Source organism: Acinonyx jubatus, chromosome A2, assembly GCF_027475565.1.
Source record: "Acinonyx jubatus isolate Ajub_Pintada_27869175 chromosome A2, VMU_Ajub_asm_v1.0, whole genome shotgun sequence".
NCBI lineage: Eukaryota > Metazoa > Chordata > Mammalia > Carnivora > Felidae > Acinonyx > Acinonyx jubatus.
The window spans coordinates 3,429,649-3,447,322 of NC_069383.1; the positions used below are offsets into that span (position 1 = coordinate 3,429,649).

General features: G+C 45.0%; 1 protein-coding gene across 5 annotated transcripts in view; it reads right to left on the reverse strand.

The window, feature by feature from the left end:
- Window positions 1-17,674, reverse strand: part of DPP6 (dipeptidyl peptidase like 6) — a 944,937-nt gene that overhangs the window by 283,492 nt on the left and 643,771 nt on the right. For all 5 annotated transcript variants that reach the window (XM_027051282.2, XM_027051281.2, XM_027051278.2 and 2 more), the window contains exon 4: window positions 4,610-4,704. In XM_027051282.2, the coding sequence (XP_026907083.1) occupies window positions 4,610-4,704 (95 nt within the window). The remainder of the gene's footprint in view (window positions 1-4,609; window positions 4,705-17,674) is intronic.

Below are 17,674 nucleotides of genomic sequence, written 5' to 3' on the forward strand. Positions count from 1 at the left end.
AATGGATAAATACCTGTGTGATCATAAACGCAGAGAAGGAAAGGCGGCCGTGAGTGAAAGAAAAAGATACGGGATGATGGAATGCTCTAAATCATCAAGGAATGGGAGAGAAATGGAGGGCAGGGAGTATAAATACGTCCCTGGGCTGTTTTGTGAAAATCGCCTCAGAAAGGAAAACAAGGAAATAAGTAAGATTGGTAACGATAAAACCAAAGGCAGATGCTGAGAAGATGGCACAAGTTATGGGGACACCCTGTGCACCTCGAGGGGAACACACATCAGCCTTGGCCACACAGGCGGTGGTGAGCTGCCCGTCCCCGTGCACGAGGAAGGAGGGCACGTGTGCTCCTGGGGGTCCTCCCGGGGAAGGCAGCCACTGTCTGCATCTGGGCCCTTGATGCACCCTAAAAATCATTAAATTTGGAGTCAGATCGAAGCAGGTGCCACCCCTGCACTGGTGGTAAGAGCCAGAAGAAACCTGAAAATGCAGCCGGACAGAGCAGAGCAGACCCACCACCGAGAAAAGCTCTCACCTCGCAAACAGGTAAATCCGCACGGTTGCCTCGGCAGGTGTTGCATCAGGCTGGCCTGACACAGTGTTTTGCAGGTGTGATCCTTATTTCGGGGCAATGTGCAGTGGCCACGGGGACAGGCAGCGGTGGCCTCACAGCGTGAGCCCCGCACCTGAGGCTGTGGCACCCTCCTGGGCCGTGGAACACTGGCCCCAAGACCCCTTACGCCATCTAGAAATGATGTAGCTCGGGACCAGCCCTGGGGGCTCTCAGCTACCAGCTACGTGACTCAGAAAAGACCTCTTGGCCTCCATAAACCTCGGTAAAGTGGGAAGAATATCCCGCCTGCCGCTCACAGGGTTTCAATTAAATAAGGAAACACGCGTGAGCACTCACGTAGCCTTGCGTGTTGAATGAACCCCGCGTGCACCCTGCTGCGTCCCCCTCCTTCCTCGGTTAGCCCTGGTTTTCTCCTCCACGGCCCTGACTGCTCCCCACTCCGGGTGTCTGAGACCCGCGCCCATGCCCCCGGTGGACGCAGACCGTGGCTACAGCCTCGGTGGCCCTCGTGCACCGCGCAGCCGGACTCGTCAATGTTGCCTCTGTGACGGGACGCAGACTCGTCCCTCCTGGTTTCCCCAGTCACTGCTTTCACCAGGACCTGGTTCAGCCTCACCTGGGCCCGAAGCAGTCCCAGGGGCCCCTCGCCTCTCATCTTTCCCTCCTGCACCCCCGTCACGTGACTCTAGCTTTATTTTCCTAGACAGACCCGACCTCAACAGTCCCATCCCTTTCAGTTTCCTGCAGAGTCAAAAGGCTAGACCCCCCGGTAAGGCGCTCTGTGGCTTGCTCCCTGACCTTTTCCCGGGGCCCTGAGCCACGGCCTTCCAACCGCTCCCACGTGACCTGCACCGGAGCTGGTGACTGGCCACCCTGCCTGCCCACGGGACATTCACTGCTCAGCCTGTTCACTGTGCAGCAAGGATGCTGCTTCCCGCTTGTCTTCAAACTGTACTCACCTTTCGGGGGCTGCTGGACGTCCCTCTCTGCGCCCTATCTACCGCTGACATCGACTCTCTTCTCTCCTTCCTGCCTCTACTGCAGCACAGACGTCACGAATGCCTGCCTCTTCTAGATCTGGGTGGAAAGGTCCCAGAGAGTAAACCTATTTCATGAATCCTGGTCTCCACCCACCCACCTCGGCCAGCCCAGGGCCCTGCTCAGGGGACACACTTTAATGTCAGATGAGAGCACAGGGGTGACAGAAGGACAACATCAGACCACCTAAAACCTGCACAGGTAGCAGATGCAGGGCCAGGAAAATCAAGCTGCTACTTTATTTCTTTGCAGGTCTTTTAAAGACACAGGTACACAATGTTATACTTCCCGACTTAAAAAAAGAAAAGAGGGAGAGAGACAAGCCTAGGAAATAAAAATAAGTAAAAAATATTTTTGTTTTCTGTTCTTTTAATAAGCGGGGGGGGAGAAAGAGGAAGAGGGGAAAAGAAAGGGAAGAGGAACAAGAAGAAAATGTGTCTGAGACACGAGGGGGAGGAAGAAAAAAAATGCAGAGGGATGGTGGCTGGACCGAACGCTGCAGACACAGAAACCAAACTAGAATAGACACCTCGCGTGACATGGCTTTTGACAACATTCTTGCAAACGATGGTGACTTGTTATGCCATCCCTTTGTTCCTGGGCTAAGGGGGTTGGAAACTCAGAGGCCGGTCTGGTTAGAAGTCAGCGAGTGTGGTCGCTGTGGGGACCGGACAGCTGCTACCCCGTTCCGCTCGCCAAATTCTGCTGTCTGAGAAAATGATGTCTTGCTGCTTTTAGCTATTCCTGTATTTCAAGAAAAGACAGAAACCTGGACTTCCAGCTTGCAAAAAACCAGTCTGTGGGCCAAACAAAACAGTTCAGCGGGCGTTCGGGCCGCTGGCTTTTGCCTTCTCAACTGCAGACAAAAACAAGGCTATTTCCCCTTCCTGGTTTTTACTGAGGTGGGAAGCGCAGCCAGCCTCAGGGTGGAAACGCTCGCTGGCCATGCCGGCCTCTCCTGTCCAGCCGCAGGGCTGCTGGCTGGCTGTGTCATGCAGACCAGGAGGATGACAGCAAAAGTGGGGACGGGCCCACCAGGCAGGGGCTGGACCCCTCCCACCTGGGGCACACCTGCACCTGCGGGAGCCCACCTGGGGCGCACCTGCACCTGCGGGGGCCCACCTGGGGCGCACCTGCACCTGCGGGGGCCCACCTGGGGCGCACCTGCACCTGCGGGAGCCCACCTGTGGGAGCCAGCCTGCAGGACTCCGCAGAGGGCAAGCAGGAGAAGCCCCGGCAGTGAGCTTCTTCCTCCTCCAAATGTGAGAACACACACACACACGGAGCCCTTGATGGAAATTAAACGAAACAGAATAAAGTAAAGTGAACGCTAATTGTGAAAGCTCAGCATACTGGATGAAGGGAAAAAGGAAAAAAGTGGTCTCAAGTTCTTATCTCAACAGATTCCCGAGTTCCTCTACAACACATGAACCCATTACAGCTCTTGATTCTGGAAAGGGTCTCATAATACTTGTAATCATGTCCCTCTCTGTGAGGAGTCAGAATTCATTAATTTTTAGAGACAGATAAAAATTCAAATCCTACAGTCTAATGATTATACAAAATCAAAGGGGAGCATAAATTAAAGAAACAAAAAGACTTTTTATTTAAATGTTAACTTAGTAATTTAAATAAGTAATTAAAACAGGGAAAGACATAAAAAGTGAGAAAACTTGACATACGCAGAGCAGCAGGACTCTTTTAATTTACGTGTTTTCCCTTCCAAGTACTTTCTGAACTGTCTGCGGTGCTCACATGTTCGTTGATGGAGAGGTCTAATCCCTTTGAAACGTGATACTGAATTTTTAAAAATCTGATTAAAATTATTGAGTAAAACGGCATCGAAACAACAATTATGGAATTCATCACCATGAAAAATAATATACAAAGTCTTCCCCACCCAACAAGATGAATGATTTTCATAGTTCAGTGCTCACTTCCTAGCCTTTCAATACACAGGGATGATGTTGATGGTTGCTGATTGAAGTGTAAAGATGATATTGTATTCTTCTGTTTATTTAAAGATTTTTATAATGTTTATTTTGTGTATGTGCATGTGTGTGTGAGAGAGAGAGAGAGAGCGAGCAGGGAAGGGGCAGAAAGAGGGAGACACAGAATCCGAAACAGGCTCCAGGCTCTGAGCTGTCAGCACAGAGCCCCACGTGGGGCTTGAACCCGCGAACCGCAAGATCATGACCTGAGCTGAAGTCGGACGCCCAACCGACTGAGCCACCCAGGTGCCCCTCTTCCGTGTTTATTTAAAGTAACATCAGGTCATGATCTCACGGTTTGTGGGTTCGAGCCCGCATCTGGCTCTGTGCTGACAGCTCAGAGCCTGGAGCTTGTTTCGGATTCTGTGTCTCCCTCTCCCTCTGCCCCTCCCCCACTCGCGCTCTGTCTCCCTCTGTCTCAAAAATAAATAAACATTAAAAAAATTTAAGTAAGTATTTTCAACTGTACATGAACTCCAAATTTCGATGCTACTTAAATCTCGGGGAAAATGGGTTTTCCCAGATTATGAGGCACTGACTGGCATTCTCATCCACTCCGTACTTATTTTAAAGCCTAAACATCACTTCACGTGTTCAGACGAAGCACAGTCAGCGTGCCTACATTAATATTCCCTGTGCATGTGGAGACGAGGTGTTTTTTTTAAACGAGACTGAGCAAGCCCTCCTGAAGTATTCTCTGTGCATTACTGCAATTTTTCTGTAAATGTCTAAAGCCCTAGGACGTGATCTTCCAATTACATATGATATGCAACACTTGTTTCCAACACCTGCAGAGAAATGTCCCGCACACGAAAGAAACTGCTTTCATCTTATTAAATTAGTGTGGTTTCAATTTCACATTATCTTTAGCTGCTCAGGCTATAGAGTTACAAGTTTATTGCTTCTGCCAGGCTCCTCCTAAAAGTTGAAACCTAAAGTCATTTTCTGCTTTATTGACTTGCAGGAGGGAAAACTGAAATTATCCCGGTCATTAGAGAGAGTACTTACAATTTTTTTGCCTTCTATTAACACCGTAGAAATATTTGTTTCAACATTCTGTAGTATCACATTTCCTTTCTGTTCTCTGTAGATGAATTCTTTATCTACAAGAGAAGAAATAAAAAAGAAACGAAACATTAAGGAGCTCAGCAGGCTTCTGACGGACACTTACACAGAACGAATCAACTATTCCGACAAAAATAGAATGCTGTGATTCATCAAAGGGTCCTTTCAATCTGGTAAAGTATATACAGCTGCTCTCAACATAACCTCATGTGAAGCTTCTCCCCGAATCTTCGAATCTTCGCTCCTACGCTACACACTGGCATATAAAACACCAGTGCCCATGCCCATGAAGTCTTTCGGACATTCTAGAGCTTCCTTGAGCCCAACACACAGTGGACACATGGAGCAGATTAAGAAACTTACTACCAAAAAGCATGGACAGTAATTCGCACTGTGGGTAGTGATTTCCTCTATGTACAGCTTGGGTGAACCGTGTTATGCACACGTGCTCAGACATCCAACCCCTGCAAGACTGTTTCGAGTTAGTCCACAACCTTCCTTGCTACACCTGGAAGAGTCAGCAGTTTCTTGGTCACGCATACCCCTGAATCCATACATCCTGTCCTCAGAGACAGTGACCGTGGTCCTTTGCATGACCAACCTTTCAATTATTCCCTTAGGAAAGTAATAAAACACACCGATCAGGATGATTGCAGAGGTGTATCTGTAGGCACGTGTGTCTCTACTGCGAGTGAAAGGGCACGTTTTCTGAAGGACGGGTTGCTGGTACAGGGCTGGGCACACGAGGAGAAGAAATACTGTGTGTCCGAGCGAAGGTGGGAGCACTGAGCCAGCTTGATGGTCAAGGCATTTCACACAATAACCAGTTGCTGACGGGACCACCCGTGCAGACTGGATTAATCCAAACGGTATTATCATTTCTACTCTTTATCTCATAAATTTACGCTCTTTCCTTTTTCACTCCTTTCTGCTGCTTGCTTTGGTTTTCATTCTCTTCTTTTTCCAGGTTGTTAAGGTGGGAGCTTAGATCTTTAGTTTGATTTTCCATCCTTTCTTTCGTTTTTTTTTTTTTTTTTTACGTTTATTTATTTTTCAGACAGAGAGAGAGCATGAACAGGGGAGGGTCAGAGAGAGAGGAAGACACAGAATATGAAACAGGCTCCAGGCTCTGAGCGGTCAGCACAGAGCCCGACGCAGGGCTCGAACTCACGGACCACGAGATCATGACCTGAGCCAAAGACAGCCGCTTAACCGACTGAGCCACCCAGGCGCCCCCCATCCTTTCTAATAAAACTGATGAATGCTAAAAATTTCCCTCTGTGGATGGTGTTAGCTACATCTCACAAATTTTGATATGCTGAGTTACATTATTATTCAGTTCAAATTATTTCTAATCTTCCCTGTAATATCTGCTTGGCCCAATGATTATTCAGAAACATGTTGTTTAATTTGCAAGTATGTAAAGTTATTCTGGCCCTTTTATGTTTTATAGATTTTTAATTTAAATTCACTGGATCAAAGAAGACTCGGTACATGATTTCAGTCTTTGAAAACTCATTAAGATATTTTTGTGGTCCGTAATATGGTCTAACCTGGTGAATGTCCTCTATGCATATTTAATGAAATGATTGATACGGCCGCATTTGGTCTAATGTGTGTCTATGTGTATGTGTGTGTGTGAGGGCGTTGTATGTGTGTGGGGTGGGTGTGTATGTGTATGGGTGTGTGTGGAGGTGGGGGTGTGGGGTGGGGGGGTGTAGGGGTGTGTGTGTGTGATTAGTTTCTACTTGTTTCCTCCACTTATTTCTGGCTTTCACTTTATTGTTGCATATTTTTCAGAATTTTAATTTCCCTATTTTAGCTGTATTTTTTTTAAAAAATTTAATGTTTTTATTATTTTTGAGACAGAGAGAGACAGAACATGAGCAGGGGAGGGGCAGAGAGAGAGAGGGAGACACAGAATCCGAAGCAGGCTCCAGGCTCCGAGCTGTCAGCACAGAGCCGACGCGGGGCTCTAACTCACGGACCGCGAGATCATGACCTGAGCTGCAGTTGGACGCTTAACAGACTGAGCCACCCAAGCGCCTCTTAGCTGTATTTCTTTGCAAATTTTTTGTGCTTATCCTAGGGATTAGAATACATACTCAACTTTCCACAGTCAACAATGAGTTAATAGTGTACCAGCTCTGGTAAAATACAGACACTTATCAAGTTTTCAGCCCACATCCAGCCCCATGCTGTTATAATTGTCATGTGTATTGAATGAAGATACTTTACACACTCCACAAGATGTCATAATTACTGTTTATAACAGTACCTCATTTATAAAGAGAGCAAGAAGAAAAAGTCAGAAAGAAAAAAAAAGTCTGTTGCATTTGCCCATCACTCGCCTTTCTGACGCTGTTTAGACTTGATCCAGGACCTGAGTTTGCACCAGCATCATTTTCCTGATTCTTGAGAACTTCCTCGAGGTGTGTGTTTGTACGGACCCGCCGGCACCCAGTTCCTTGAATTTGCTCTTAGCTGAGTGCCTTTGATTTCCTTCACTTCTGAAGGATATTGTCTCTTCATATAGATTTCTAGGTTGATGGTATTTCCTTTTCCTTTGGAAATTTCATGCCACATCCTTGTGGTCACCATGGCTTCTAACAAGAAGCGGCTCTTAATTGTTCTTTCCCCGACACTGTTTCCATGCATTTTTCTTTCGCTGTTTTCAAGACTGACTTCTTGCTTGTGGTTTTTAGCAGCCCAGCTATGATGCATTTTTGATTAGACTTCTTTGTGTTCATTCTATTTGGTGTTTGCTGAGCCTCGGGTCTGCAAACGTATGTCTTTGTCAAATCTTCAGCCTTTAATTTGCCGAATATTTTTTTCTATTTGTTTTATCCCTCTCCTCTCCTGGAGTGCCAGCTGCACACATATTGGGGACCCTGATATTATCTAACACTCTCTGATGCTCCGTTCTTTAAAAAAAAAATTTCCCTCTGTTCACCTCGAATAATTTCTATTGAGCTGTCATCACAGCTGCTTTGTCTCTCCTTTGTCATGATTATTTGACTGTCAAGTCCACCCAGTGAATTTTTACATTTCAGAATCTGCGTTCTTATGTTTAGGATTTTCCATGTTGTTCTTTCTACTGTTTCTACTTTTCTTCGGGGATTTCTCATTTCCCTGCTGACATTTTCATTCACGGAAAACATACGTACTTCCTTGTGCGTCATGGAAATATATACACTTTTAGGATTTTTGCCCCATCAGTTCCAAAATCTGTTTCATTCTGGAGTCAGACTCAGTTAATTTTCTTTTATACTGAAAGTATGTTCCCCTCTTTTTTGGGGGGGGCATTCTTTGTAAGTAAGGTAATTTTGTGCTATATGCTAGACACGATGGTTGTCAGTTTCTGGACATTCTGGACTATGTTAATATTCTTTAATAAATGTGGTTTCCTATGCAACACCAGGTAATTTTCTTCGCTAGACACGGACCACCAACTTTGGGCAGCAGCCTTTTATACTCAATGCCGGTATGTTACCTACAGCTGAACTGCTCTGCTTGTCTTCTGGGCGTGTGTGGCTCACGGGTCAGAGACGCCAGGGCACTGCTGGTTTCTGTGTTACTAATCTCTGTTCCACCCTGTCTCGTTACCCCCTCCCCTTCTTATCTTTTCAGTTTGACACTTAGCTTATTAATTTCAACATTTCCACTTTTCTTATAGAGTCACGACTGGTGCCATAAATTTCCTGAATTATGTCTTTATCTGAAGCCACAAGTTTTAATGGGTAGTTTTCTCATTAGTGCTCTGTTCCGTGCATTTTTAGTTTCTGTCATGCTTTCCTTTTCAACCTGGGAGTTACTTGGAATTTGTAATTTGCAAATGTATGTAAAACACTCTTCTTCGTCTTTTTGTTATTGACTTGTAATTTGCTACATGTGTTAGAAAAACTTGTACTATCCCCTCTGTGAAATTTGTTGACTCTGGTTTATAGCCTGAGGCGGGGTTCGTTTCTGTGGAAGGTTTCTTGACGGAATGGATATTTTCTAACCGGAAGATGCAGGGTTCTCTATTTGGTCTTTAATTTAACCGTGCTGGTTGTACCATTCATTAACTTGCCTCATTCTCAGCCCATTTTTTTGCACACTTCACTTTTTCTTAAAAAGCCCCCCATTGTATTGACACATTCTGGTATGATGATGGATCGATTAGTTTTCTCCTGTTCATCCTCCAGATTTTGAGTTGTACATCTTGTAACTATTTTATCAGATGAGTGCAAGTTTAGAATTTTCTCACCTTCTTGGTGATTTGCAAGGTTTATTTTTTTCACTGTATTTTCCATCCCTCATGATGCTCGTCTGTTCTGCAGAACGGGAGAAATAATAGTATACACCCGATATCGTGCATGTGAAGATTCAGAGACATTATGTACGGGAGACTCGAGATGAACTTAAAATGACGCCTGGATCAGGGCAGGCTCTGGGGTGCGTGTCAGCTGCTACTCTTGTCTCAGGAGAAGATCTGGAATCATCTCTGCCTCCTTTTTGTCTCTCGTCTTCAATATTCCATCCCTCGTCTGCGCCTACCCCTTTGCGGGCGTCTTGAATGGCCCAAAGCCATGGGTCCTCGTGGCTTGCGGTGCCCTTGCCCTGGGTCTGCCCACCACCACCTTCACCTTGGATGCCTCTGACGGCTCACTCCCTTCGCTCCACGCTCTGTGCACACGAGGACGTGCTTCTATTTTTTTTTTTTTCTAGGTCCTTTGGCAGAGACTGCTTTGGCCAACTCCTCAGCCTAACATTCAAGGTCCTTCACATCCAGGCCTGGGTGTCTCTTCCCATTTTAATTTGCTGTCACCTCCTCCCTCCCCCCCCATCAAGCGTCCTGAACCATGTTGTGCCTTCTGTGCCTGGGTGATGCCTCAGACCACTGCCCAGCCTGCAATGCCCTCTCCCACTCCCTCCGGGGGACCTCTGTCCGCTCTTCCCACAAAGGCCTCTCCCCTGCAAAGCTTGCCATGCGTCTGCCAGGCGGGATTAACCCTGCTCTGTTCTGCCCCGCACCCCACTCCTGCTTTATGCTCCTCACTGGCTGTGACAACTCTGTCTCCTCCACAAAGAGAGCAGGACGCACGGGGAAAAGGCCACACCTTCTGGACTTTCTACCTCTAAAACCTAGCATGATGACTGAGGGGAAACCGGGGGCTAAAAACGCGTGATGCGTTCACCAAATTCACACCATCACCCGTCTGTCTGATTCGCCAAATGTGCAACCCGCCTGCGACTTCGTAGGCAGACCGGCTGTGTGAGAGGCTGCCCCTGGCCCACAAGGTCAAAGGAAGCAGGGGTGAGTAGGGCCGCTTCGCAATTCTGCCTTTAGTGCCTCTTGGTGAGATGCTGAGATAGCTCCTTTCTCCCCGTCACGGCAGTGCAGTAAGATACCCCAGAGGGGAGTGTAAGGTGCATTTGGACACTCTGAGGACGGGACGGCGACACTGAAAAGCCAGGCTCACCGGGGATTCTGAGAAACACAGAGGGTGAGGTTGTGAGGAAAAGATCTCCCGGAGAAAGTCTCGCACGGCGTCACCCTGTGCGACGTATTGTTCATGTCAAGTACTCGGCATGTAAAGTATGTCATTAATTGTTCTGGGTGGCTTCAACAGTTCTCCAAAGCTACAAAATTAAAGAAAGCGACGACATTGGTAGCCAACACAAGGAAGGTGATTGCTTTTCATTTTATTCTTTTCGCCCGATTGTGATAGAAAAATATATAGCACTGTAACACGTTGTTTTTCTCGCTCTTCCAAAAATAAGATGACGTTCCAGTCATTTCCTCTGAGAATCATATATCAGCTGGCTTCGTACGTTGCTTATTTTTGCCTGACACAGTAATGTATTTCTTAGAAACCTTTCAAAGGTCTTTCCCATGATGAAGAAATTTTAAATGGATGGCATTTTGTGGTACTAGAGATTTCTTAGCCATCGAGATACGTGGTTCCCGTCGCCAAGGATGACTTAGACCTGCTGGTTGGTCTTTTTTTTTAATTTTTAAATATTTTTGAGAGAGAAAGAGAGAGAGCGAGTGAACATGAGTGGGGGGCGGAGCAGAGAGAGAGAGGGAGACACAGAGTCCGAAGCAGGCTCTAGGCTCTGAGCTGTCAGCACACGGTCTGACGCGGGCCTCTAACTCACAAACCACGAGATCGTGACCTGAGCTGAAGTCAAACGCTTAACTGACTGAACCACCAGGTGCCCCTGGCTGGTCTTGATTATATAAATTGACTGACAATTGATTATATAAATATCACAAAGAGTTGCTTCAGAGAAATAGACTTTGAGAAACAAACAGTGCACGTAAATGAAGCAGATCTGGTTTTTCTTTAATTATCTTCTTTTAATTGTAAATAGCTGCTAATAGAAACAGCATTCTATCCTACTTATTGCTTCTTTTATTTTCTTCTCGGATACAAATTACTTGTATTCACGTATGCTGATAACACATAGCATATAGCATGTTTCCTAAGAAAGTCAACATCCAGGTGATGGCCATAAGATATAAAAACTGATCTGTAATCCCTAGCGTCCACGCTGTGGTCTAGAAATAATACCATTTCTCACTAAACAGAATCAGTATGCACCATGAATCTGCCATGTTCCCTGACTTAAGGACAATTACAATTAACATTGCCAATCAGATGATAATTATCGTGTGTTGGCTAAGTTCCACATTAACCACAGCATCGTACTCTAAGAAGGATCCCAAGCTACCATTCTCAGTAAAAAGCACAAGGGATCTCTAAAGACCTGGGCATTTCTCGATCTGAGGCACAGAACATACAGTATGAACCTGGAATATCTCAGCGGCCAGCCAGCAAGGAAGTGTTCGGTGACCGATGGGGACACAGACCATAAGACCACGGTAGACGGCAAAATGGCCTTAATGCTTCCCTCCCTCCTGCCCACGGCCTTTGTGTCTGGCTTCGCCAGGCTCTTCCTCTCGAACGTGGGCTCAGATGCATGACCTAAACTGGTCACTGGACTGTGAACAAGCAGGCACCTGAGAAGCACTCGTATAGTTTGACTCGCCCCTCCTGGCTTCTGCCATGGCCGTGAAACAAACATGCGTGGCCCCGTCTTTTGGCCCCAGGGCAGAAACAGATGTGGAGCACAGCTGAGCTGCCCGGCACCTGAGAAGACGCCAGTCCAGATCCGCTGGCAGCCAGCTGGTTGTCCAGCCCTGGAAGCAAATCAGCCAGCGGAGAAGCAACCACCGGCTGCCGACAACCAGCTGCGTGAAAGATAAATGCTTACTCTGCATGTCACCGAGGGTATGTTGTTGTTTGTTACACAACACTCTTGTGTCACTAGACAACCAGTGGGAGGGCTCTCAGGTCCGAAGCTGGTAAAATCTGAACATCAAAAGAACAATACCCTAATTGATTCAGACACATCAAATGTATAAAACAGTTCAGGAATCCATAATGGAACTCCCAAAAGAGAAAAACAACTCGTTTTCCACGGTTGGAGGGAACTATGACATCAAGTCCTGACTCTGAAACTGGTAATTAAAAATGTCTATAATACCCAAAGGAATCTACACATTTAATGCAATCCCTATCAAAATACCATCAGTATTTTTCACAGAGCCAGAACAAACAATCCTAAAATTTGCATAGAATTGCAAGGACTCCGAACAGACAAAGCAATCTTGAAAAAGAAAACCAAAGCAGGAGGCGTCACAATCCCGGACTTCAAGCTGTATTACAAAGCTGTCATCGTCAAGATAGTATGGTACTGGCACAAAAACAGACACTCAGATCAATGGAAACAGAATAGAAAACCCAGAAATGAACCCACAGCTATATGGTCAATCTTTGACAAAGCAGAAAAGAATATCCAATGGAAAAAAGACAGTCTCTTTAACAAATGCTGCTGGGAAAACTCGACGGTAACATGCAGAATGAACCTGGACCACTTTCTTACACCACACACAAAAATAAACTCAACATGGATGAAAAACCTAAATGTGAGCAAGGAAAGAATTAAAATCATACAGGAGACCACAGTCAGTAACTTCTGTGATATTGGCCGTTATCAATTTCTTACTGGATAGGTCTCCTGAGGCAAGGGAAACAAAAGCAAAAATTAACTATTGGGACCTCATCAAAATAAAAAGCATCTGCACAGCAAAGGAAACAATAAAACTAAAAGGCAACCTACAGAACGGGAGAAGATATTTGCAAGTGACATATCTTATAAAGGATTAATGTCCAAAATACATAAAGAACTTATAAAACTCAACACCCAAAAACCAAATAATCCAGTTAAAAAATGGGCAGAAGATGTCAAAGCCAGCATCCAAATGACCAACAGAAACATGAAAAAATGCTCAACATCACTCATCATCAGGGGAATACAAATCAAAACTACAATGAGATGTCTTACACATCTCAGAACGGCTAAAATCAAGAACACAAGAACCAAGTGTTGGCGAGGATGTGCAGTGTCGGTGGGAATGCAAACTGGTGCAGCCACTCTGGAAAACAGTGTGGAGGTGCCTCAAAAAGTTAAAAATAGAACTACCCTACGACCCAGCAATTGCACTACTAGGTATTTACCCAAAGGATACAAAAATACTGATTTGAAGGGATACATGGACCCTGATGTATCCACGATAGCCAAACTATGGAAAGAGCCCAAATATCCATCAACTGATGAATAAAGAAGATGTGGTATTTATACACAATGGACTATTACTTGGTGATCAAAAGGAATGAAATCTTGCCACTTGCGACAACATGGATGGAGCTAGGGAGTATAATGCTAAGCAAAATAAGTCAGTGAGAGAAAGACAAATACCATATGATTTCACTCATGTGTGGAATTTAATAAGCAAAGCAAATGAACATAGGGGGAAAAAGAGAGAGACAAACCAGGAAACAGACTCTTAACTCTAGAGAACACACTGCTGGTTAGCAGAGGGGAGGTGGGTGGGGGATGGGCTAGACGGGGGATGGGCATTAAGGAAGGCACTTGTTGGGATGAGCACTGGGTGTTGTATGTAAGTGATGAGTCACTGAATTCTACTCCTGAAACCAATATTGCACTGGATGTTAGCTAGCTGGAATTTAATAAATACAAATTTGGAGGGAAAAAATGAATAATCAAGGATTCATCCTCCTTTTCCAGCAGTTCAGGGGGGCAACAGATAGCCCGCCTGTGAGGGGGAGGCCTTCCTTTCAGAAGCCTGCCAGCTGGTGAATGTGTGAGGGATGATGAACTTAGGAAATCACCATTTGCAGCCGCTGCTGAAACACCCGATTCAGGTAAGGACCGTCCATGCGTGCTAAACTCATTCCAAGAAAGCTGATGGGGTATTTTCCTGGTGCCAAAATACGACCTCAGAGAACACATGCCAGTCTCGATGGAAAAACGCATACTTTTTATTTATTTATTTTGAGAGAGTGAGAATGTGTGCGTGAGCAGGGGAGGGGCAAAGAGAGAGGGAGGGAGAGAATCCCAAGCAGGCACCGCACTGTCAGGGCAGAGCCTGATGCAGGGCTTTCTGTCATGAACTGTGAGATCATAACCTGAGATGAAATCAAGTGTCAGACGCTTGGGGCACCCGGGTGGCTCGGTCGGTTGGGCGTCCAACTTCCGCTCAAGTTCTGATCTCACAGTTCATGAGTTCGAGCCCCACGTTGGGCTCTGTGCTGACAGTGCAGAGCCTGCATTAGGTCCTCTGTCCCTCTCTCTCTGCCCCTCCCCCCCAAAAAAATAAATAAACATTAAAAACTAAGAAAAAAAAGAGTCGAATGCTTAACTCACTGAGCCAGTCAGGCACCCCGGAAAATGCCTGTTTATAGTGGAGGAAGTTGGAGGCCCCAGCTTCACCCATGAATCTGCCTCTGAGTCCTGTTTTACCAGTGGGACAACCAGATGCTGGAGACGAATGTGTTAAATCATTCCGTGAGGGAACAGACTAAATCCAGGATGTGGAAGATTCTATAACACAACTGGCCTAATATAGGGAAATAGCTCAGAGCTGTTCTACATTGGCAGAAACTTAAGAGACATAATCAAGCATAATTATGATCCTTAATGTGATCTGAGCAGAGAGAAAAAAAGACATAGAATATATTTTGAGAATGAAGGAGGAAATTTGAATATGGCCTAGGAATTCAATGGTATTAGAAAACTACAGCCATGTTTTTCGCTGAGAATGAGGTTGTTGTAGATACAAAGAGGGTATACTTCTGGAGATGTATGTTTAGTCTTCAGCGATGAAAGAAAATGACACATTTAAATATTTTCAGCAAGAAAAATTGAGGGAAGACACAAAAAGGCGAAAGTGCTAAGATTAAGTGGTGCTTATATGGGTGTTTGCTGTGCTATCTTTTCCACTTTTCTGTAAGCTTAAAGTTTTTCATAAAAAGGAAGCAGAAGATAAAACGACATAGCCCCTAATTTCTAGGAACATACAGTCAAGTGGGGTGGACCTAAGAACAGTGGTCCACGTTTCATTGGATGGAGAGGCTTTCAGGCAGAAAATCCCAGGGAGAGCAGGAAGCAGGGAGAATCCAGGACGGAAGGCTAGATGTGTAGCCCTTTACACAACACGCGTTGAGGCGGGGATGCTCTGGTGGTTTCCTTCGCAGAACCTCACAGGTTCTGCAGCATGGCGGAAGCTAATGTGTGCGTTTTGGCCCAAAAGAGCCAAAGGATTCCAAAAAAGTTAAAACACGAAAGTTCTAAACAGTGAAAGCTTGGCTTGCGAACATAATTCATTCCGGAAACATGCTTGTAATCCAAAGCACTTGTATATGGAAGCCAATTTCAAGAACCATTGGCTCGGTTGTGATCACGTAACGTCCAGCGTCAGGTACGACTCATATGGCGAGACATCGCTTGTTTATCAACTTAAAATTTATTAGAAATGTCTGTTTGTCTTGCGGAACATTCTCAGAACGACTTACAATCCAAGCTTTTACTGGTTGTAAACTTACAATCCAAGTTTACTCGGTTGTTGTTGTTTTTTTCTTTCTAGCTTATCTCACAGAAATTGTGAGCTGGGTTGTCTGGGAATGAAACGGGTGGAAAGATGGAAGGAGGTGGACTATTAAATTCTGTGGGCTTCAAATTCTGAGACAGTGACACCACAATATCCGCTTTCATAATGTGGGTAACTACACAGACAAGTACTGTCAAACAAATATTGATCTCAGCCTGGAAATGACTTGGAAAGTAGCTACAATGCAAGGATGATGTTTAGGGGATTTGAAATCCACTAGTTTGGCTCGTAAGATCTGTGAATGCCCAATTTTATCTTTGACTAACGGACAGCCCAGAGAGCTTTTAAAACCTTTTAAATTTCCACTCTTCGGATGGGGGCCAATTTTTATGTGCTTCAACAGAGTCATGTTTAGACTTTTAAACAGCATATTATACTGAAGCCCCGCTCAAAATCAACAAATCACTTCTTTCTGTGTTTAACATTGACAACGCTAGCTTATGTGGCTAAGGGAAAAAACAATTTATCTGTACAATTAGCACTTTTTTTTTTTTGCAATTTATCTTGTTTTCACCTGAATCTATCATAAAGGAAAATATACAGGTAAGGCTTTATAAGAAAAGGGTTTAGTGGGTACAGAACAAGGGAAGATTAGCTAAGCAGTCCCGTGCTAATTACACGTATTTAAGGATATTTATGATTTGTTTTATAAAAATACAAGACTCCTTGATGAGCTTTTTGTAAGTTTAGTTATTTTTGAGAGAGAGTGAGAGAGAGAGCTGGGGGAGGTCAATGAGAGAGAGAGAGCGAGAGAGAGGGAGAGAGAATCCCAAGCAGTCTCCATGCTGTCAGGGCAGAGACTAACATGGGGCTCGAACTCAGGAACCATGAGATCATGACCTGAGTCAAAACCAAGAGTTGGATGCTTTACCAACTGAGCCACCTTGATGCCCCTTCTTGAAGGGTTTTGAAATGATTATAGTATGATGGTTCTAGGGGCTCCTAGGGGAGTTAAGTGTCCAACTTCGGCTCAGGCCATGATCTCACGGTTCATGAGTTCAAGCCCCACATCGGGCTGTGTGCTGATAGCTCAGAGCCTAAAGCCAGCTTCAGATTCTGTGTTTCCCTCTCTCTCTCTGCCCCTCCCCTCTTTGTGCTCTATCTCTCTTTCTCAAAAATAAATAAACATTAAAAAATATATATATATATATAATGTTTCTATTACTTAGTAAACTTCTCTTAAAGCAAATCAATCACAAGTGTTATCAAAAGTGTCAAAAAAAATCTTAAAAAACTCTGAAATGGACAAAGAAGACCATGGAGTATCCTTTCGGTGAATATTAGGCATTGTGCATGTTACTCCTCCTGGGCTGTTTGCCTCTTTAGATGTCTACTCCTATCACTGTCTTTGACCTATTTTATGACTATAAGCTGTAGAGAGCTGATAGCAACGAGAAGGGTTCTAGCCAGAGAGATGCAAATAAATTCTGCCTGGTGGACAGGCAATGGGTCCCTCTGTCCCACCCCACCTCCCCAGAAAAAGCCACCACTTTTCCAGCTAACTCATCCCAGCATTTCTGATTGCCTACATGTGTGTCTGCCTTTAACTTTTCTCTTTATACCTTGCCACTTCTCTCCTTAATTCCTGAGACAAATAAAATCTTGGACACATGTCTATTTTACATTAACATAAAACCACGAGCCTCATGATTTCTACCTTTAAAAAATTCTTCTTCGGGGCACCTGGGTGGCTCAGTCGGTTAAGTGGCCGACTTCGGCTAAGGTCATGATCTCGCGGTCCGTGAGTTCGAGCCCCGCGTCGGGCTCTGTGCTGACAGCTCAGAGCCTGGAGCCTGTTTCAGATTCTGTGTCTCCCTCTCTCTGACCCTCCCCCATTCATGCTCTGTCTCTCTCTGTCTCAAAAATAAATAAACGTTAAAAAAAAATTCTTCTTCAAGTAAAGTTCAGCATGTGCAAGAAAGATATGGACAAAATTTCACGGACGGGATATGAAAACAATCACTAAACTAAACTGTGTAAAAAGT